The 23,453-nt window shown below is 40.4% G+C and overlaps 1 protein-coding gene across 1 annotated transcript in view; it reads left to right on the top strand.

Moving 5' to 3' along the window:
• Positions 1–23,453, top strand: part of ism2b (isthmin 2b) — a 32,019-nt gene that overhangs the window by 4,467 nt on the left and 4,099 nt on the right. The window contains exons 2-5 of the mRNA XM_057822142.1: positions 6,098–6,346; positions 14,982–15,303; positions 16,724–16,861; positions 20,885–20,953. Coding sequence (XP_057678125.1) covers positions 6,098–6,346; positions 14,982–15,303; positions 16,724–16,861; positions 20,885–20,953 — 778 coding nt within the window. The remainder of the gene's footprint in view (positions 1–6,097; positions 6,347–14,981; positions 15,304–16,723; positions 16,862–20,884; positions 20,954–23,453) is intronic.

Genomic DNA, 23,453 nt, shown 5'->3' with positions numbered 1-23,453 from the left:
CTCAATCCTAAAGTGTATTAGCATTTTTTTACCCTAAAATCTAAGCGCAGTGTCAATGTTCAAAATTCCTTTACAAAAGTGACATTTTAATGTTGGCTCCAATATTTAGAGACACAAATGTTCTTTGAAGTGGAACTTACTGTATATATCGGCTGGCCATTATATCGGGACGGTATTTGGACTTTTTACAAGATCGGCCATCGGCCGATATATAGCCATTATTCAGTAAAAGGATAACTGTTATGTTCACTGTTTGGGTGATTATCTTTCTCATAAAGATCAACTAATGTATTACCTGGCTGAGATATCGGGCCGATATGTGGATTTATTATTTTTTCTACTCAGCTGATATATACCGTAACGAATATAATAGCATAACTGTTATGTTCGCTGTTTGGGTGATTTTCATATAAAGGTCGACCCATATATTGGCTGACTGATATATCGGGCCGATATATGGATTTTTGTTTTTTTTTCAAAATCGGCCGATATGAGACAATACAATAAGATAACTTATATTTACTGTTTGGGTGATGATCTTTGTTAATTGTCGTTTAACACCACCTAGTGGCCAACAATTTTTTTCTTCGACTAAACAGTGATCCCTCGTTTTTCGCGTATTTATTCAGATTTAGATATTTATATATATATATATTTTTTTTTTAATTATTATTTTATTTTATTTTATTTTTTTAATATATGGCCTTCAAGCACTTCAAATTTAATAACTATGATAAGTTTTAAACATGTTATTGTCCCACTGAATTCTTGCACAAGAATAAAGTAGAAAAATGCTTGGCTTTACTGAATGCTTCATAGAGTGAGTCCACTGAAATCCACTCAAGCTGCTCACTTACACACAATGAGTTGCCACAGCAACTGTTTAACAAGTTAAAAGATCACTGACGCATGCGGCACTTTGAAGTTGAGTATCTGGCAAGAATAAACCTTAACAGTCTGTCAATCATCATTAACTTTAATAAGCAGCTCTACTGCACTGCCTGACCAACAAAAAGCAGGGAGACTACTCGATCAGCTCGGGACAGCTCATCTGTATTTATTTATTTATTTTTTAATTGGGAAAAAAAATCTGCGATGGACAGAGGCCGCGAAGTTTGAAGCGCGAAGTAGCGAGGGATCACAGTATACATTTGTACAATGAGTGTTTCTTTTCATATTCGACGTGGTTTAGAAAAATTACATCGGCCTCAAATATCAGTTTTAGAAACTGGCAGTCGGCTTAATATTTTTTAAAAATCGGTATCATTAAAACGGTGATCTGAAAAAGCACAAATAAAGTTTTTTTTTTTCCCTATATTTGTACTTGTTTTTCCACCTTTGTCTCAATCTCTCAACAAGGTTTGTGTTAGGGTTGTCTTGAGGCCAACCAGAGGTCCCCGACTGCATCCATACGGCGTTCCTGTTAAACACACCGCACGCCGTCAGCCTTTGATCAGAACGAAGGAGGAGGAGGAGGCAGGCAGGATCACAGAGGATGAGGGGGAGGAAGAGAATGATATACAATGCAAAAGAACACAGGATCCAGATGTGTAGCAGAATGAGATGAGCAAGATGTGAAAGCATGCAGACGCCCATGTGACTCTGTCGTTGGTGGAGGTGGAAGGGCACGTGTGTAAAAAGAGGGATGGGTGTGAGTGGACAAATTAGATAGTGATGCAATGTTAATAACAGGAAAGTTAAATTACTGCATTTCCTCAAAAGTGGCCTGGGTGATTTATTTACTCATTTGTAGAGTTCGCTGCAGGTGCTTCTTTGGAAGGATGGCTGCTCGAGTAAGGGCTGTCAGCTGTTAGATCAACAAATTGTTACTTTCATGTTACAATAGGAGTGGAATGTGAAACTGCCACACATCAGTTCACGTCTCGGTTCCTATCAATAGACACACCTGGCTGAACAGAGCTGTACGTTTAGGGAAGTTTGTACTTGTAGCATAGCTGTAAGACCGCACTGCTCTGTAGTTTGTTTGTCTAATGCTTTATCAATAAATTGATTGCTTCTTTTTCCTCTTAAATTCTTATGGTTTAATAGGTTGAAAGAAATATGCTTTGTTTTTCAAATAAGGATTGAATCCCCGAATCACGTACGCACAAGCACAGCATAGAGATGGATTAGTGCATTGCACATGAAGGGAGGAGTTGTACTCAAAACTTTCATAATAGATGAAGCGTTTTGATTTGTGTTGTTCCAATGCCATTTTTTAATAAACTCCTATTGAACCCGGGAGTTAAATGGCCAAAATAGTGTAGCATCCATGGAATTACAATACAATATGTAAGCTACTGCAACAAGAAGTAAAATTCAATTAAAATAAGAAATAACATATGTCAACCTTCTACTGTTTCAATAAGTATATGTTCATCTTGCCATCTTCTATTTCTTCTTGTAACTGGCGGCCATCTTGAGACAGGAGACCAGTGGTCTAAACCGAAATTTAAAAAAGGACATATGGCACCGCATCGGCACGTTATCTTATACAGACAGCCCAAAATGTTAAACAAAAAATGAGTGATCAAGTGTATACTGTTTGTTTTTTTTTCTATTGTAGCTACTTGTGTTTGGAGACAGGACTTCTGCCCAATTTTCCCTTTTATTTTTCATTTGTCTGAAAACAGACATACAAGCTCCCTGAGCACACTGCGGACCACTGTGAGCAACATCAGATGTATACGCTGTGGCCATACACCAGTATCACGCCTGTTCAAAACCTTGGATCATAGCAAGTTACATAGCTTATTAAAAGAATGAAATTACAGCAGCAATTTTCATTAGTTGACTTTTAATATATTGTGTATATTTTGTGTATCACAAAAGTGAGTACACCCCGCGCATTTCTGCAGATATTTAAGTATATCTTTTCATAAGACAACACTGACAAAATGACATTTTGACACAATGAAAAGTAGTCTGTGTGCAGCCTTTATAATAGAGTTTATTTATGGTCCCCTCAAAATAACTCAAAATACAGTATAGCCATTAATATCTAAACCCCTTGGCAAGAAAAATGAGTACACCCCTTAGAAACTACGTACAGCCCTAAATGTCCGAATTGAGTACTGCTAGTCATTTTCCCTCCAAAATGTCATGTGACTCGTTACAGGAGTGCGGTCAGCATTGCTGCAGAGATTGAAGAAGTGGGGGGTCAGCCTGTTAGTGCTCAGACCATACGCCGCACTCTACATCAAATTGGTGTGCATGGCTCTTCTGAAGACGGTACACAAGAAAGGCCGCCCGTCTCATCAGACCATAGGACATGGTTCCAGTAATCCATGTTCTTTGTTGACATGTCTTCAGCAAACTGTTTGCGGGCTTTCTTGTGTACCGTCTTCAGAAGTAACGAAGTAAGTAGTAGTAACCCACAAATGGGAGCGTGGCGTTGCCATATTGAACGTATTAATAGCAGCGTCGTGCTGCTGTATTGAACGCACTAATAGGAGTGTCGCACCGACACATCACTACAGCGCCGACTGTAGTCCTAGTGACGCTACGATGTCTTTCTGTTGAATTTTCTTTTGTGAGCTGCATAGACTTTCTTGTGCGCTTAGTACGTGCAAGCAATGCACGATTGCACACGCGAAAAGCTTAGAGTGAACATTGCTTCTGGCATTCTAGTTTCTTTCCCTACCGAGCAGCTGTGCAGCACACTTTAAAGGCCAGCATACGCCACTGGTACTCATCGATACTGATGCCTACATTTTAGTCCTGAATCAGGGACATTTTTGGTACTAGTATCGCTACCAGCACAGCATTAGAGGCCGAGTTATACTTCCGCGTCAGACCTGCGCCGTCAAGGAAGACCTGATTTACGACCCTGAGCAGAAGCCTGACGCGGTCCTATTGATTTTTCAAACCCTATCGTCACATTGACGCATATGACTTGGCAGAAATGGACTGTGATTGGTTCGCTCAGACTGTTGTTTCCAGTTCAGCGCGAAATCACCGCCATTGTAAAACATTATTTTTCTAAACGCAAAAATGGACCAAGCCTACGGGAGTTTCATCGAAGATCAAGTCTCGTCAAGACATCATAAAGTTTGCCAAATGGCAAGGTCAGCGATTGAATAAAAAAATGGAAGAACCACCGAAAAGTGTGTGTTCAGAATAGAGTGGCCACACGAAGCGGTGATCCAGTCGGCCAAAAACTGCCAGCTTTTTATCACTTTGTCGTATTTTTGGTTGGTGCACTTCATCATTTATTGTGTACATTTGTTCGCTGTGAGTCTGTGACTTATTTACGTGTCATACTTCAAGTATATGAAGAATAAAGCACAGGTTTGATGTTAAAAGAGTTGTTTTGATCTTTAATTTTCAACAACAGACAGTTCACACACGATACATCATCATTGATTGAGAGTGCCTCGTTGCTTTTTATGATAACGATAACATCAAGGCTTCCAACGCAGTTTGGGAAGTTCCATAGACGCCAGAAATCTGCTATGGCTTCCCACTGGCTGACTGTAGGACACGGCAAACAAATCGGGCTGGAGGGCTTTGCAGACCTCGGACAAAACGCTGGACGCAGTGCTCGACGCCAGTTTGGAGCTAGCCGCCACAGCTACCTGGTTTTCACCCGAGGCTAGAAGAACTCTGCGGCATCAAAAGTTGGACAGACTGCCTCGAAACAGTCTTCTGCGTCGCCTGCGCCTGAACATTTGTATGATCAACATTTATTCAATGTTGATGAGCTAAAGATTCACATTCAAGCGTTCCATCTTGCATTGTTTATTTTTTCTCTGTTAAACTAAACAAGAGGAAGTCAACAAGCATGCCCCAAAATCGTACAAACATAACACAACACCCCTCTGGTGGCTTGGCGGTGAATTACAGAGCAACGTGTCACCTGGCCGAGAACCATCGAATGTCGAATGATGCCGTAGTCGCTGCGCTGTCACCGCAACGCGTGAGCATAACTCAGGCTTAACTTGATGGGTTCTAAAGTACATGAATCAAGACTTAAAGAATACAAATTCATGTCAAATAAAATTGAATTATTTTTATAAGATGTTTATGGAAGTGCAGGGAATCTGGGAACTTTACATGGTTTGTGAACTACAACCCTCCAAATTTACTCTTTGTGTTTTTGAATCTACTGCACTTGAAGCCCTTTAACTCTACCTTCAACCTTGGTTCCTATGTTTGTGGAGGGGCGCCGGCTTCTGTTCATGTGTCATTCATCATGGTTGACAAGCTTCTTCTCTAAACAGGCTTTTTGTGTTCACATGCTTGCATTTGACCCCCCACGTAACTTCTTTATGGGACAATCACAGGCACTGAGTCGAAAGTACGTCCTGTTCTAGATGTCATGACGGTAAATCATCAGCCCTTTAGTCATTAATGCAGACATTTACTCTTGTTGCCCCCTCCTCAGCTACCAGTGGCCCATGTAGGCCACAAACTGGTGCAATCTTCAAATTCCAGTCCACTCATATGTTTAGGTCAGTTCCTGTGTTCGCAATGACACAGACGTGAGTGAATGGAGGAGCTAAGACTGACAGTTCATCGGTTTCCTGAGTATTTCAATTTAAAGCACAAATTAGTCAGCTTGATATTGTGATTGCAATTAACATCAATTCTATTCTCGTCCTCGCAGTCTTCCAGTAAGGTTAAAATAAGTAGTGGACATGGTGGCCCTAGCTCTGGGCACATACACAATCGCAGGGGTCTCACGCCTCCCAGGCCCTCTCATTAAAGCTAAAATAGGATCTTTCTGGCACAGACCCCTCTTTGTCTAAGGCCTGGATGCCATGACTGTTGTGGGAAAAAAAGAAAGTGAAATACATGAAGGCCGGTTAGTCACTTGGCTAGTGAGACGCATGCCTCCGGGTCTCTTGTGAACAATCGGCAAAGCGCTAGGCATTTTTCACATTTCTTCTACTTGAAAACTCAATTTCATGCTTACATTTTGAACACTCATGGCGGCTAAGACGTAACATGAGGTAAATATCAGCAGGTATTCTGATATTTAGTATATCACGAGATAAAAGGCTGCATCCCACTTTTAAATGACTTATTGGTGAAACTGCTATTCACGTTTTGTCCATTGGTCCAATGTCTCTTATGTGAGCTCATTTTCCACCAGGGTCACGGCCACGTAGTTCACAGCGATGGGATCCAGTATGACCCTGACGCTTTTGAGACGCAGAACCAGGTGCAAAGCTTGCCGGAGCCCCCCAGCCATCAGAGAAAGTGGACCCATCCCCAGCACCGCTCTGTTGGAGTACTTCCTCAGCCAGAACCCGAGGAGGAGACCAAGCCCTTCATCCTTGATTTGAAGAATTTCCCAGAACTGGCCAATGCCGACCTGAACTCGCAGAACCCCAACATACAGGTGAATATGACAAAGTGATTGATTGAAAAAATTAGGACACCCCATTAAATATTTAGTTGTATATTAAGAAATGTTCACATATCAATGGCTGATCTCGTTTTTCTTTATTTCTGGAAAAGAAAGTGACTTAATTGCAGGTAAACAACAACAACAACAAAAACATTGTTTTACTCATTAAACCAAATATATCAACAAAAATGCAAATTCTAACTGAGGAAAACGTTAGGACACCCTACCACTTAATAGCAGTGTTACCCCTTTTTACCCCCTTAACCTCAGTGAGACACTTTTTGATGCTACCAGTCTTCGGTCTAAAGAATGTTTTCCCCACTCCTCAATGCAGAATACTTTCATCCGTGAGATGTTTGAGGGGTTTTCCTTGCATGGACAGCCAGTTTCAAGTCACCCCACAGCATCTCAATGGGATTAAGATCTGGGCTTTGACTCGGCCATTCCAGGAATCTCCATTTGTTTTCAGCCAGTCCTTAGTGGATTTACTGGTATTTTTTGGGTCATTCTCATGTTGCAGGGTCCAGTTTCGCTTCAGCTTTAAGTTTTTCACAGATGATCTCACATGATCCTCAAGCACCCTCTGATGCACGATAGGATTCATGGTGGATTCTATGATGGTGATCTGGCCAGGTTCTGCTGTAGCAAAGCATCCCCAAACCATGACACTTCCACCTCTATGCTTCATAGTTGGTATGAGGTTCTTTTCCTGGAATGCTGTATTGGGTTTACGCCAAACATGTCCTCTGTTCTGGTGTCCAAATAATTCAATTTTAGATTCATCTGTCCAAAGAACATTATTCCAGAAGTGATGGTCTTTGTCTACATTCACTGTGGCAAACTTCAGTCTGGCATTCATGTTCTTCTTGGAGAGCAAAGGTTTCCTCCTTGCACACCTCCCATGAAGGTTAAACTTGTGAAGTCTCTTTTGATTGTAGCTGCATGCAGTTTCACATCAACAGTAGCAAGAGCCTGCTGTAGGTCCCGTGATGACATTTTAGGGGTTTTGCAGACTTCTTTTAGCATCTTGCGGTCTGCTCTCGGGGTGAACTTGCTTGGACGGCCAGACCTGGGCATGTTGGCAGTTGTTTTGAATGTCCTCCACTTGTAGACTATTTTCCGGACAGTGGAATGGCTGATTTTATATTCTTATGAGATCTTTTGAAATCCCTTATCAGACTCATAAGCGTGTACAATCTTCTTTCTGAAGACCTCAGACAGCTCCTTTAATTTCACCATTGTGTTCTCACTCACTTCAACAGTCAGTCACTGTTGAAAGTATTGTGCGTTGAGGAGTGGGGCGAACTTTCTTCAGACCGATGTCAAAGACTGGTAGATGGCTACAAAAAGCGTCTCACTGAAGTTCAGGGGGTAACACTAGCTTTTAGATGGTAGGGTGTCCTAACTTTTTCCTTATTTAAAATATGCATTTTTGTTGATATATTTGGTTTAATGAGTAAAACAATGTTAATTTTTGTTGTTTACCTGCAATTAAATCAGTTTTCCAAAAAATAAAAAACAAAATCAGACATTGATAGTGAACATTTCTTAATAAACAACTGAATATTTAATGGGCTGTCCTATTTTTTTCATATGACTGTACATAATGTTACAAAATATTGCAACCACTAGACTATAAAAAAGTAGAAAATATATTTACCCTACTATCATTTTGCAAGATTACGCAATGGTAAATCCGCCAAGTTCATCTCTAAGCATGATTTTGCTGTCTGCTGTCTTTATGTCGCCACAACATTGACTAGATAGCCATGGATAAAAATTTCCTTTTTGGAAAAGCAAATGATGCAACCGAGTCTTTGACCATCCTCATGACCTTCAATGACCTCGCCCATGCCTCGCCAATATAAAACTCTGCATGTTTTATGTGCTTGTGACCCGACCTCAGATAAGCGGGAGAAAATGGATGGCTGGATGGGAAGTAATTGCAGAGTTAGATGCCAGCTACCAAGTACATTCATGAGGAAGTTCAAGGACCTTTGGTGAATTTACCATTGATTAATGTTGCTACCAATGATAATATGATACAGTATACAATTATCCCTCGCTACTTCGCGCTTCAAACTTCGCGCCCTCAGTCCATTGCGGATTTTTTTTTTTTCCAATTAGAAAATAAATAAATCCAGTATTTTATAGAGCTGTCCCAATTGGAGTTGCAACTGGAGTTGCTTATTAGTGTTAACGATGATTTACAGACGTTAAGGTTTGAGCTCAGAGATGCTTGTAAGCCGAAACTTCAAACCGCCGAAGATGTCAATCATTGTTTAATTTGTTAAAGAGTTGCTGTGGCAACTCATTATGTGTAAGCGAGCAGCTTGAGCGGATTTGAGTGGACTCACTCAATGAAGCATTTAATTAAGACAAGCATTTTTCTACTTTATTCTTGTTTGGGACAGCAAAGTGTTTAAAACTCATTTTATTACATTTGAACTGCTTAAAAAACATTAAAAAAAAATTTTTTAATCGTTTGACAGCCCTAATTAAAATATATATGTACATAAAAGTTTTTTTTTTTAATTATACTTTGGGGAAAAAAGTGAAAAACGTCTTTTAAGTATATCTTTCCAATGCTAAATCTGAATTGGACACCCAAAAAAAAAATTTTTTTTTTTTTTTTTGAAGGGGGGCGCTACTTCACTGGTTCTGATCCCCATTAACCGCGAAAAACGAGGGATCACTATATACCGTATTTTCCACGCACCTAAAAGGGTGCACCTAAAAGCCTTCAATTTTCTCAAAAGCAGACAGTGCGCCTTATAATCCAATGCGCCTTATACATGGATCAATATTGCTTAATCATGGCATGACATTCATCATCTAGTGGATGTATAACGCAACCCCTACCACTACTACTACTACTGCGCCTTATAATGCGGTGCGCCCGATATATGAAAACAGTTTAGAAAGTAGGCCATTCATTGAAGGTGTGCCTTATTCTGTAGTCCGATGCGCCTTGAAGTGCGGAAAATCCGTTAATCATTGAATATAAAATGTAATATTTTGTAGTTTTTTTTTTTTTTTTCTATGTTAGTAGTCGTGTGATGTCACATAACATTTTTTGTTTAAATTTAAAACAAGTAATAAAGAAACCATTGGATCATATGGAGTATAATTGATAGTGCCACAATGGACTCTATGCGAGGGGTACTTTGTGCTTGAGAACATTAATTTCCTTCACTCCATTCATTGTTTTATTATAAAGAATAATTGTTGTCAAAAGTGCACATGTCAGCAAACATGCATTATAACATATACATATACAAGCTAAAAGATATCTAAGAAATTTTAGGGTATAAAATTCGGGGTGGGGGGGGACAAAAATAAAATAAACAAGTAAATAAATAAGCTGACACTAAGGAAATTACCCTGGCCTCCCCCGCAATATGTTTTATGTACAGTGGGGCAAATAAGTATTTAGTCGACCTCTAATTGTGTAAGTTCTCCCAATTGAAAATATTAGAGAGGCCTGTAATTGTCAACATGGGTAAACCTCTACCATGAGAGACAGAATGTGGGGGAAAAAACCTGAAAATCCCATTGTTTGATTTTTAAAGAATTTATTTGCAAATCATGGTGGAAAATAAGCATTTGGTCAATAGCAAAAGTTCATCTCAATACTTTGTTATGTACCCTTTGTTGGCAATAACGGAGGCCAGATGTTTTCTGTAACTCTTCACAAGCTTTTCACACACTGTTGCTGGTATTTTGGCCCATTCCTCCATGCAGATCTCCTCTAGAGCAGTGATGTTTTGGGGCTGTCGTTGGGCAACACGGACTTTCAACTCCCTCCTCACCCCGTGGCGTCAAAATGATAACAAGAATGGTAAGCAAAAATCCCAGAAACACACGGGGGGACCTAGTGAATGACCAACAAAGAGCTGGGACCACAGTAACGAAGGCTACTATCAGTAACACAATGCGCCGCCAGGGACTCAAATCCTGCACTGCCAGACGTGTCCCCCTGCTGAAGAAAGTACACGTCCAGGCCCGTCTGCGGTTCGCTAGAGAGCATTTGGATGATCCAGAAGAGGACTGGGAGAATGTGTTATGGTCAGATGAAACCAAAATAGAACTTTTTGGTAGAAACACAGGTTCTTGTGTTTAGAGGAAAAATAATACTGAATTGCACCATACCCACTGTGAAGCATGGGGGTGGAAACATCATGCTTTGGGGCTGTTTTTCTGCAAAGGGACCAGGATGACTGATTTGCGTAAAGGAAAGAATGAATGGGGCCATGTATCGAGAGATTTTGAGTGAAAATATCGTTCCATCAGCAAGGGCATTGAAGATGAGACGTGGCTGGGTTTTTCAGCACGACAATGATCCCAAACACACAGCCAGGGCAACAACGGAGTGGCTTCGTAAGAAGCATTTCAAGGTCCTGGAGTGGCCTAGCCAGTCTCCAGATCTCAACCCCATAGAAAATCTGTGGAGGGAGTTGAAAGTCCATGTTGCCCAACGACAGCTCCAAATCATTACTGCTCTAGAGGAGATCTGCATGGAGAAATGGGCCAAAATACCAGCAACAGTGTGTGAAAAGCTTGTGAAGAGTTACAGAAAATGTTTGGCCTCCGTTATTGCCAACAAAGGGTACATAACAAAGTATTGAGATGAACTTTTGGTATTGACCAAATACTTATTTTCCACCATGATTTGTAAATAAATTCTTTAAAAATCAAACAATGTGATTTTCAGTTTTTTTCCCACATTCTGTCTCTCATGGTTGAGGTTTACCCATGTTGACAATTACAGGCCTCTAATATTTTCACGTGGGAGAACTTGCACAATTACTGGTTGACTAAATACTTATTTGCCCCACTGTATTTCAGCACAATTAAGTTCATTTTTAACTGAACTCTTGTGATGCCTTGAGACATTTCAAACGTTCAACTCAGTAAAAGCCAAAATCTCAGACATCATTAGAATTAGTGCATGTGTATGTTGATTTAAATTGAACAAATCCCATTCATTCTATTTCCTACAAGACTGTAAAATAACCCCAAAAATTACTTCCCCCTGAGTATTCACATCCGCAATGTAGCATCTAAGATGACTCATAGAAGTAATGGGAAGTAGTTGCTTGGAACAAAAGCTCACATTATATCCTCGAGAGGGTTATTAGAGTGCCTAAATGCTCACGTCTGACTGTGTTGTGTACATCCAAGGAGAGATGCTTGACAATATCGTCATCAGAAGCGTCATTCAATGCTTCATTTCTTGTGACGACATTGGAAGAGCTTGGCTGATGCGCTTCAATCTTAAAGAGCTAAACATTATGGATAGTTTAATCCTTTATATAAACAGACATTTCTTGCACAATTGAAGACTATAAATGTTAAATGCAATGACCTCTAGAGGAAATGTGTATGTTATTGGGCGGGAAATATCCATCCATTTGGAATAAACTCTAACCTACGACTCTTGCACTACAAGATTTGCCTCCTAAAGTTGTATTTGACTGTGTTTTTGTCAGCAGACACTTACTTCATAAGCAATTAAGCATCCCCCCACCCGTTTCCCATGTCTGACATACATTCAAGTCCTCAAAGAGTCAATGAGGCAGCATTAATGTTCCCTAAATGACCAAAATGGCGAGCAGATTTCCATTTATCTGAAGAAAAGATTGTTTCCTCAGACTTTAGAAATCAAAACATGCTCCATGGCAAGGGAGTAGACTTGCATAGGGATGGCTGGGACATAACCCTACCAAATTTTCATGATGCTCAAATAGTCCCCACCATTATTGTTCATTTTACATAAATATTTCAAGCAAAAGTTTATACATATGGGTTTTCCCATAGGAAGTGTATCAAATACTTGTTCTCCCCACTGTATATACAGTATATATACAGTATGTATATATATATAAGGGCTGTCAAAATTATCACGTAAACGGACGTGAATTAATTTTTTAAATTAATCATGTTAAAATATTTGACGCAATTAACGCAGATGCCCCGCTCAGACAGATTTAAATGACAGTACAGTGAAACGCTCACTTGTTAATTGTGTTTTATGGAGTTTTGCCGCCCTCTGCTGGCGTTTGGGTGTGACTGAATTTATAGGCTTCAGCACCCATGAGCATTGTGTAATTAATTATTGACATCAACAATGGCGGGCTACTAGTTTATTTTTTGATTGAAAATTTTACAAATTTCATTAAAACGAAAACATTACGAGGGGTTTTAATACAAAATTTCTATAACTTGTACTAACATTTTTCTTTTAAGAACTACAAGTCTTTCTATCGATGGATCGGTTTAACAGAATGTTAATAATGTTAATGCCATCTTGTTGATTTATTGTTATAATAAACAAATACAGTCCTTATGTACCGTATGTTGAATGTATATATCCATCTTGTGTCTTTTCTTTCCATTCCAACAATAATTTACTGAAAAATATGGCATATTTTATAGATGGTTTGAATTGTGATTAATTGCGATTAATTACGATTAATTAATTTTTAAGCTGTAATTGACTCGATTAAAAATTTTAATCGTTTGACAGCCCAAATATATATATATATATATATATATATATATATATATATATATATATATATATATATATATATATATATATATATTGTGTAATTCAACATGGCGGCTGTCACAAAACAGCTTTTTAAGTTGAAAATTCATGTAAATAAATACATAAATCGCGGAATTTCTATAGATATGAACGTAAAACAGTCTAGATTCTTGCTTAAAAGCAAAAAAAGGGCAGTTATCGTCATTTTACGTAAATATTTCAAGCCAAAGTTACGGCATTGGGTAATCCAACATGGTGGCCATCACCAAACAAAGAGCTTTGTAAGTTGAAAATTGTTGTAAATAAATGCATAAATTGCGGAATTTCTATAGATATGAACATAAAACAGTCTAGATTGTTGGTTAATAGCAAAGAAATGGGCAGTTATCGTTCATTTTACATAAATATTTCAAGCCAAAGTTACAGTATTATGTAATCCAACATGGTGGCCATCACCAAACAAAGAGCTTTTTAAGTTGCAAATTGTTGTAGATAAATGCGTAAATTGTGGAATTTCTATAGATATGAACGTAAAACAGTCTAGATTGTTGGTTAATAGCAATGAAACGGGCAGTTATCGTTCATTTTACGTAAATATTTCAAGCCAAAGTTACAGTATTGTGTAATCCAACATGGTGGACATCACAAAACAAAGACCTTTTTTAAATTAAAAATTCTTGTAAGTCAATGCGTAAATTGCGGAATTTTTAAAGATATGAACGTAAAACAGTCTAGCTTCTTGATTAAAAGCAAAAAAACGGGCAGTTATCGTTCATTTTATGTAAATACTTCAAGCTAAAGTTACACTTTCCTGTTTCCACCTAAATAACGCAGTGAGTGTTTATCACAGTGAAAGCCAACTCAACGTTCTGCCTGGGTCGGCCCCCTACGGGAAGGCATGGCGCAATGTCTGTGGGAGCCAGGGGTCGCGTCAACCGAATATTTTCCGTCGTTGACCAGTTTTTTAAAACGGTGACGGAAAAAACTGAAGTCCATCCGTCATTTTGACAGGTTGCAATTCACACCCCAGACCACAGGGTGGCGAGTGAGCATATTAATTAGCTATTGTCTCTCTTTATGCATGACGTCGTTGGCCTTACTCGGAAAAATGTCAAGGCAACTGGGCGTCCGAACTAAGGCTACGTTCATACTACAGGTCTTAATGCACGAATCCGATTTTTTGTCACATCTGTGCACTAATTCGCAGTCCGACATGCGCTGAGCAAGACGACCCGCATGCGCAGAAGCATCGAAACAAAAGACCATACAATCACACATGCTGGCTGTCATCCGTCATTCCAGGGATATCATATTTTGCTTTTTAAAAAGAGGACACAAATAACAGGCATTCCCTGTACAGATTTATATTCAAAGTATATGGATCGATAGCATGCACGCACTGTTCGTGCATGTCACACACACATACGAGCAGTTTGCCCCGACTCTTGGCCGTGTAAGCAATGTTGAAATATTGCTTATATGGAGCAGAGAGAAAACCGATCATTCTCAGGCTTATCCTCAAACCCTTTTTTAAAAAAATTTTTATGACTTGTCAAGTCCGACCCTTCCTAAAAAGCCGTGTTGAAGGCAAGCTAGGCGCTAATAACGCACAGCTGCTTGATGTGTGATGGCGCGGTGTGGATTCTCTGTTAAGCTTGTTCGGACAGAATATTAATTAAAGATGAATGAAAACTAAATACTATTGAATATGCCATTATTAACATTTTAAAAATTTAAGTGACGGGTAAAAATAGATTATGACCGGATTTTTATGACCCTGTCAGTCAAAATGACAGACAACGAAAAAGTCTAGCGCAACCTCTGGTGGGAGCTGTCTTGTCGACTGATGGTTAAGTCTATAGTTTAGTCTTATTAATGTCCCTTCCCAGCAAAAAGTGTACGTGCATATTATGCTGTTATCTCTTCTCTACCAATGCTGAGACCAAACCTACGCCCTTGCTTCATGGCTAATTCAGGGTTGGTTATGATCTTGAATTTCCTCAGATTTGAATTCAAATCCGATGATTCTATATTGATATGGACCTGTACAATATATCCGCTCTCTCAATGCAGGTCACCATCGAGGTGGTGGATGACCCCCAGATGGAGGTCGAGATGGACCTGGCCAAGGACAATGACTGGATACCATCCTCGTCTTCCTCTCCCTCTTCCTCAGTAGATTGGCTAGGAGGCAAGAAGCTTTACTGGCCGCTTTTCTGGAGTTACACAGACTCCGGGGAGGACGGCACCAGCCGCTCAACTTTAGAAGAAACTGCCGAGGAAGAGGAAGAAGATTATTCTCTGTACGGCAGCGAGGAGCCCTCACTCAGCGGAATTGGCGGGGACTGGGGTAGTTACTGGAATGAAGGCTGGGATCCAATACAGACCTACTATGGTAAGTGTCTTCTCTCACGATAAGACTTTATCTCAAAGATTAAACATGTAAGGGCAATATTTCGGAATTTGGACTTGGACAAAGTGGACACGATAATGGGAATGGCCAAGCCGTGTAGAACAACAAAGGGGTTTTCGGAATGCTGCATGACAAACAGTCCCAGAGAGGCAAACAATGTCGGCGTGCGAGAAAGGACGTGCGCTGGACCATCCAAACATTGCGGGTTCTGGCCGCTTTGAAGTCGACACTGGTTGTGATGGTCGCCTTTTGAAGATGGCTCCGATGCGCTCGCTAATGGCAGCGTGAGGCAGCCACTGTTCTCGGAGACAAAACAGCCCTCTGCTTGTGGACAATTAGAGGGCGCATTGGGAACGCAGACTGACAGGGGCCATTCCGATGGCCCTTTCATCCTCGGCCGGGTCCCCACGGGCTCCCCCGGCATCCGAACGGCCCTCTCTGCCCTCTGCCGCTCGCTCGGCCTTTTGAGCCAGTTGAAGAATTTCTAAAGGGAGGGGGGCTTCCTGGGTTCCACATAACTTCTGCAGCGATCTTTCCCCTTCTGTTTTGCCCGAGCTGAAAATGTTGTGTCAGCTTGTACTTGGTGTTAGTGGCAGAAGGTGAAAAGAAAGAAGCCATTCGATGGACTCGGCAGCCGGCCGGTGCCGCCCGCTGAGCACGACTCACAAATAACAGAGAGCGTTTTGAAATTGTTGTTGGCATCACGCTGAAGCAGGTACCCAAAAAACATGTTTTGCCTGTAAACATTTCCCTCACTCTGACGACACACTGACGACGTGCCAGCCAGAGGCAACAATGCCCATTAAGTGGTCACTTCTAAGGACTAAGCGCATATAAATCAAGGATGTCTGCTGTAGCTTCTTCTGTAATTAAGACGCTCCTGAGACCTCATTCCCGTACGGCCACATGGCGAGGTGGCAACGCCTATAAAGTCAAATTGGATGCGTGCTACACCCAAGCTGGTATTTCTGCACCCGCTTCGCCTTTAATCAAGAGTGGCTTGTTTTCAGTGTTATTAACACCACAAGAAAACGCGGCGCAGACGCGGAGAGCCGCAGCACAGCTTCTCTCTAATTTCACTTCAGGCCTCGCAAAAAAGAATTTGGCTCAGGATGGGAAAGGTTAGATCAAGAGAAAATGGTCACTTCTATGGAATGACACAGCCTGGAAACTTTGAACGCATTCTGGTCAAGTGCACGTCGGGTTCACGGCGACACAAAAATTCTAACATGTTTGGGTTCACGATCCCTATAAATCCTTTGAAGATTGTTGTTTTTCACTGCCAAGCTGCTCTCATCTTCGCATGAGCTCTGTCAACATGTCAATTATATCGCAGCTCCAACTTCAAATGCAGAGCAGCAGGGCTACTGTTTATCTGAATTTGTGTTTGTGACTCCTGCAGAGAAGGAAACGGATGAGTGGACTCCGTGGTCTCCTTGTTCGGTCACATGCGGACCCGGTGAGAGGAAAAGGACAAAGTCATGTGGCTACTCTTGTACTCTGACTGAAGCCTCCAAGTGTGACCTGGAGCCCTGTCCTGGTGAGATGACACTACCCGCATGAAAAGCGATATGATACAGTGTACCACAGAAGTGAGTACACCCCTCGCATTTCTAAAGATATTTAAGTATATCTTTTCATGGGACAACACTGACAAAATGACACTTTGACACAATGAATAGTAGTCTGTGTGCAGCTTATATAAATAGAATTCATTTAGGTATTTTCCCCTCAAAATAACTCAAAATATAGCCATTAATATCTGAACCCCTGGAAATAAAAGTCAGTACACCCCATAGAAACTACGTACATCCCTAAATGTAGGGTGACCAAACGTCCTCTTTTGCCCGGACAAGTCCTACTTTCACGAAGTATCCTCGTTGTCCGGGCGGGTTTTATGAATTCATAAAAATGTCCGGTTTTTATGATTTTTCACGGGACCAATTTGAAGAGAATCTCTCCGGCCGCTGGGTGGCAGCGCCTGCCTGCGATGACATAGCTCCTAGTAGTAGATACAGTGCCTTGCAAAAGTATTCGGCCCCCTTGAATCTTGCAACCTTTCGCCACATTTCAGGCTTCAAACATAAAGATATGAAATTTAATTTTTTTTGTCAAGAATCAACAACAAGTGGGACACAATCGTGAAGTGGAACAACATTAATTGGATAATTTAAACTTTTTTAACAAATAAAAAACTGAAAAGTGGGGCGTGCAATATTATTCGGCCCCTTTACTTTCAGTGCAGCAAACTCACTCCAGAAGTTCAGTGAGGATCTCTGAATGATCCAATGTTGTCCTAAATGACCGATGATGATAAATAGAATCCACCTGTGTGTAATCAAGTCTCCGTATAAATGCACCTGCTCTGTGATAGTCTCAGGGTTCTGTTTAAAGTGCAGAGAGCATTATGAAAACCAAGGAACACACCAGGCAGGTCCGAGATACTGTTGTGGAGAAGTTTAAAGCCGGATTTGGATACAAAAAGATTTCCCAAGCTTTAAACATCTCAAGGAGCACTGTGCAAGCCATCATATTGAAATGGAAGGAGCATCAGACCACTGCAAATCTACCAAGACCCGGCCGTCCTTCCAAACTTTCTTCTCAAACAAGGAGAAAACTGATCAGAGATGCAGCCAAGAGGCCCATGATCACTCTGGATGAACTGCAGAGATCTACAGCTGAGGTCGGAGAGTCTGTCCATAGGACAACAATCAGTCGTACACTGCACAAATCTGGCCTTTATGGAAGAGTGGCAAGAAGAAAGCCATTTCTCAAAGATATCCATAAAAAGTCTCGTTTAAAGTTTGCCACAAGCCACCTGGGAGACACGCCAAACATGTGGAAGAAGGTGCTCTGGTCAGATGAAACCAAAATTGAACTTTTTGGCCACAATGCAAAACGATATGTTTGGCGTAAAAGCAACACAGCTTATCACCCTGAACACACCATGCCCACTGTCAAACATGGTGGTGGCAGCATCATGGTTTGGGCCTGCTTTTCTTCAGCAGGGACAGGGAAGATGGTTAAAATTGACGGGAAGATGGATGCAGCCAAATACAGGAACATTCTGGAAGAAAACCTGTTGCTATCTGCACAAGACCTGAGACTGGGACGGAGATTTATCTTCCAACAGGACAATGATCCAAAACATAAAGCCAAATCTACAATGGAATGGTTCAAAAATAAACGTATCCAGGTGTTAGAATGGCCAAGTCAAAGTCCAGACCTGAATCCAATCGAGAATCTGTGGAAAGAGCTGAAGACTGCTGTTCACAAACACTCTCCATCCAACCTCACTGAGCTCGAGCTGTTGTGCAAGGAAGAATGGGCAAGAATGTCAGTCTCTCGATGTGCAAAACTGATAGAAACATACCCCAAGCGACTTGCAGCTGTAATTGGAGCAAAAGGTGGCGCTACAAAGTATTAACGCAAGGGGGCCGAATAATATTGCACGCCCCACTTTTCAGTTTTTTTATTTGTTAAAAAAGTTTAAATTATCCAATAAATTTTGTTCCACTTCACGATTGTGTCCCACTTGTTGTTGATTCTTGACAAAAAATTAAAATTTTATATCTTTATGTTTGAAGCCTGAAATGTGGCGAAAGGTTGCAAGGTTCAAGGGGGCCGAATACTTTTGCATGGCACTGTTGGGAAGAAGTAGTTTTTCTTGTTTTTGTTGGCAGTTAACCCCTATCATTAGGCATTACCGCCATCTACTGGGTTGACGATTTGGCCACAACGCCTGCCCAGTTTTTAATTTTATGACGATAAATACGTATATAATGGCAACTGTTGACTTCTGTCGGAGCTTTGACTGTAAAATCCCGTTTGGTGTCGCATCGTTGCGCTGCCGATGATTGAAAACTTTTATAGCAAAGTTTGATTTTTGCCTCAGCTAGCTATCAGTAAGCTAAACCACGCTAGGCATTATGGGAAACATAGTTTTGAACTGCTACGTTTGGAAACATGCTGGTTGAATAGTTTGTCAGTTTATTTCGGTTATTGTTTGCGTGCAATCTAGAACATTGAGAATATCAATTGAATGGGAGTAACAATTTGTCAAAGGCGATTGCCGTGATAGTAATTTATAAGCCTACTGTATGTATCTGTATGTGTATTTACTGGACTACATTTCCATGGGTCTGCAATATATTATATATATATATGTATATATACGTATATGTATATACTGTATATGTATTTTTTTTTTTTGTCATTATTATTATTATTTTTTTTTTTTTCAAACTGCATTTTTCCATCCAGAGTGAGGGGGCACACTTTAAATATATTAAAGTGATATAGGCATCTTTGAGTGAACTTTGAGTAAAATTCAAGTATCTTGAGGCCGGGCTGAGTGTCCTCTTTTTTGGAAATCAAAATATGGTCACCCTACCTAAATGTCCAAATTGAGTACTGGTTGTCATTTTCCCTCCAAAATGTCATGTGACTCGTTACAGGAGTGCTGTCAGCATTGCTGCAGAGATTGAAGAGGTGGGGGGGTCAGCCTGTTAGTGCTCAGACCATCCGCCGCACTCTACATCAAATTGTGTGCATGGCTGTCACCCCAGGAGGAAGCCTCTTCCGAAGACAGTACACAAGAAAACCCGCCCGTCTCATCAGACCATAGGACATGGTTCCAGTAATCCATGTGCTTTGTTGTTGTCTGAGCACTAACAGGCTGACCCCCCACTGCTTCAATCTCTGCAGCAATGCTGACAGCATTCCTGCGACTATCTTTCAAACAAAGCATTTGGATGTGATGCTCAGCACGTTCACTCAGCTTCTTTGGACGACCAACCCGAGGCCTGATCTGAGTGGACCCTGCTCTTTTAAAACGCTGGATGATCTTAGCCACTGTGCTGCAGCTCAGTTTCAGAATGTTGGCAATCTTCTTGTACCCTTGGCCATCTTCATGTAGCCCAACAATACGTCTTTTAAGATCTTCAGAGAGTTCTTTGCCATGTAGTGCCATGTTGGAACTTTCAGTGCCCAGTATGAGAGAATGTGAGAGCTGCACTACAAATTTGAACACACCTGCTCCCTATATGCAAACCTAGACCTAGTACCACTAATGAGTCACATGACATTTTGGAGGGAAAATGACAAGCAGTACTCAATTTGGACATTTAGGGATGTACGTAGTTTCTAAGGGGTGTATGGTCTGAGCACTAACAGGCTGTGCCCCCACCTCTTCAATCTCTGCAGCAGTGCTGACAGCACTCCTGTGATGAGTCACATGACATTTTGGAGGGGAAATGACAAGCAGTACTCAATTTGGACATTTAGGGATGTACGTAGTTTCTAAGGGGTGTACTCACTTTTGTTGCCAGAGGTTTAGATATTAATGGCTATATTTTGAGTTATTTTGAGGGGAACATAAATTAACTGTATTATATAAGCTGCACACAGACTACTTTTCATTGTGTCAAAGTGTCATTTTGTCAGTGTTGTCCCATGAAAAAATATACTTAAATATCTGCAGAAACGCGAGGGGAGTACTCACTTTTGTGATACACTGTATAGTGTTGTTTCAGCAAGTTCAATTCCACTTTTCTATTCACAGGTGAAGTTAATACTGTGGTTGAGCCTTTTCCTTTTGATATGGAGAATGGCACCGAACCATTTGGAACAGGTCAGTTGCTCATTTAAATAATTTAAGCCCCTTTCAGACATACACTGAACTCTGGTGAAATGCCAGGATTTAAACGGGTAGCCCTTATGTCTGAAAGCAATTTCCCGGGTTGACTGTCACAGAGATGACATGGACATTAACCGGATCACGTCTTAATATAGTGTCCGTATTAATTCCCGGGTCACAGCTCAAAGGCTGATGATGAAAATATCATTGCAGGCCAATCGTCATTTCCTCTTTCTTCGCAATAAGACAAAAAGCGATAAAGAAACATTGCAATTATCAACATGGCAAACTGTAAAGATATCAAAATTAAACTGGAAACATAACGAAATTAGATTACTACTGGATCTTAGAGCCGAGGAAGAGACAGTCCATCGTCCATCTTTGGTAATGTGTGGTTTATTTTGTTCCCAAATCAACCAAAAATGACGTAATGTCCAAGTTATTAAATCCCCGCCCTCCCTGCACAGAGCGCAGAGTCACCAACACGGGATAAGTCTGAAAGTGTCCAGCCCGGGTAATTCCCGGTACATCTCCCTACGTATGTCTGAATGCCATGACACGGGTAAATCCCGCATCATTTCACACGGGAATTTAGCGAGATATAAACTTTAGCTTAAGCTTTATAAACCTCAATATTGATTAAATTAGGATGCTTGGGAAAACTTAAATGAAAACACAATACAATAATATGCAAATCATGTATCACTCAAATGAATAGACCACAAAGATAAGCTAATTTAAGATATTTGGGATCGAAGATCACTGGCTTTCGATACCGTTTCTTTGGCCTTGCTGCATATATATCATTGATAATATATCATCATCGATGATGAATCTCTAAACTCCTTGCAATTGTATGTTGACCATTTCCTCACGCAGTTACTCACAAAGTGGTAAACCTCGGCCCATTCTTGCCAGTGAAAAACTAAGCATTCCAAATCATAACACCACATTTTTCCAATTAACCTGTAGACCTGTCGATGTTCCAAGCAGGTATTTTTGGAGTATTCCTTCACTTTCCCAGTCTTTTGATTGCACTTGTCCCAAAATCGTGCATAATTGTTGCAGGAATAGCAGTCAAAATAAGTGAATATTTGCATGTTTTAAAACTCAAAATGAGTGGAAATTAGTAATTGCGATTGAATACAAGCTGAACAAGGTTTGCAAATCCTTGTCTGTTTGTATTTATATACTTTTTATTGCAACAAATTTGGAACACATTGAAATATATTAAAACACACACACACACACAATTTTTTTTTTACGTTCTGTACCGCTTCTCATCTGTCACTTGTATAAGTTTTGCTTGAAGCTGTTCTTTTTGTCACTCCAGCTGCCGACACATAATGTGAAACAATATACAGTGGTACCTCAAGTTACAAAATTAATTGGCTCTGGAAGTAGCTTCGTAAACTGAAAATTCCATAAGTAGTTTAGGAGTAGTAGTGTAGTTAGACGTGGTTTCCATGTGAATGCCTTAATCCGTTCCAAGCCCTGCAAAATTCAGAGATATAAACTATAGAAATGCATTAAGACATGCAATAAATACATGTTACAAAAACAGTAAAATGAGAGTTGTGCATAATGTAAAAAACAAAGACTAAAGAATAAAAGTTACTACTCGTGCTAAGCTGTCGGAACACGAGAGGCAAATGAAGAGGATGCTGGGATACACACATACACATCAAGTAGTAGTAGTAGTCGTCGTACAGTGGATTCCGGGAAGATGCTATAAGCAGCTAAAAGTATGTTACATTCAGTGAACTCCGGGAGCTGCGAGTAGCAGTCCATACTGTATTTTTGCCTTTCGTATCCTGAAATTTCCTTAATAACAAGAGGCAATATTTTCCCAATGAGGCATGTCTTAACCTGAAAATTCCTTATGTAGAGACGTTCGTAAGTAGAGGCACCACTGTATACTATATGGGCTAACAGACTTTAGCATTTATGATATGGAAATTTAAAACCTTTAAATAACTGTCACTTTTACACAAATGGAGCAACAACACAGCAAAAGAGCCTAGAATAATACTAAAAGATAAACCAAATTTTTGGACTGTGAGTTGCACCTGAATACCGTAATTTTTGGATAAAAACCACTACACTTCTCCTTCATTTTGAATCCTGCAGCTTATAGTCCATTGCGGCTTATTGTATTAGCATTCATTAATGCTCATGACAGTGTCATGTCATAATTATCATTGTCTAATGACAGTCTTATGGCTCCACTGTCAAATAAAATGTTATCAAATACCATAACTAGCAATCAATGAAACAACTGGAACAGGAACTGAATAAACAATTAGCACAGAACATGAATTTTTATTGTTATTTACATCTGTAGCACTGCAATGCATGCTAGGAAGCATATAGGACAACAACAGTGTTGACAGCAGGTGGCAACAGAGGTTGACTGTCTCCCCCAAGAGAGAAGTGAGGGCCAAATAAAGCTTCTTGAAGCAATGAAGCTTTGCAGACAATTGGTTCAAAGCTT

Source organism: Corythoichthys intestinalis, chromosome 19 (genome assembly GCF_030265065.1).
Source record: "Corythoichthys intestinalis isolate RoL2023-P3 chromosome 19, ASM3026506v1, whole genome shotgun sequence".
In the NCBI taxonomy this organism is placed as follows: domain Eukaryota; kingdom Metazoa; phylum Chordata; class Actinopteri; order Syngnathiformes; family Syngnathidae; genus Corythoichthys; species Corythoichthys intestinalis.
The sequence above is the reverse complement of the archived record's forward strand: the minus strand, read 5'-3'. Positions and strand labels throughout refer to the sequence as shown.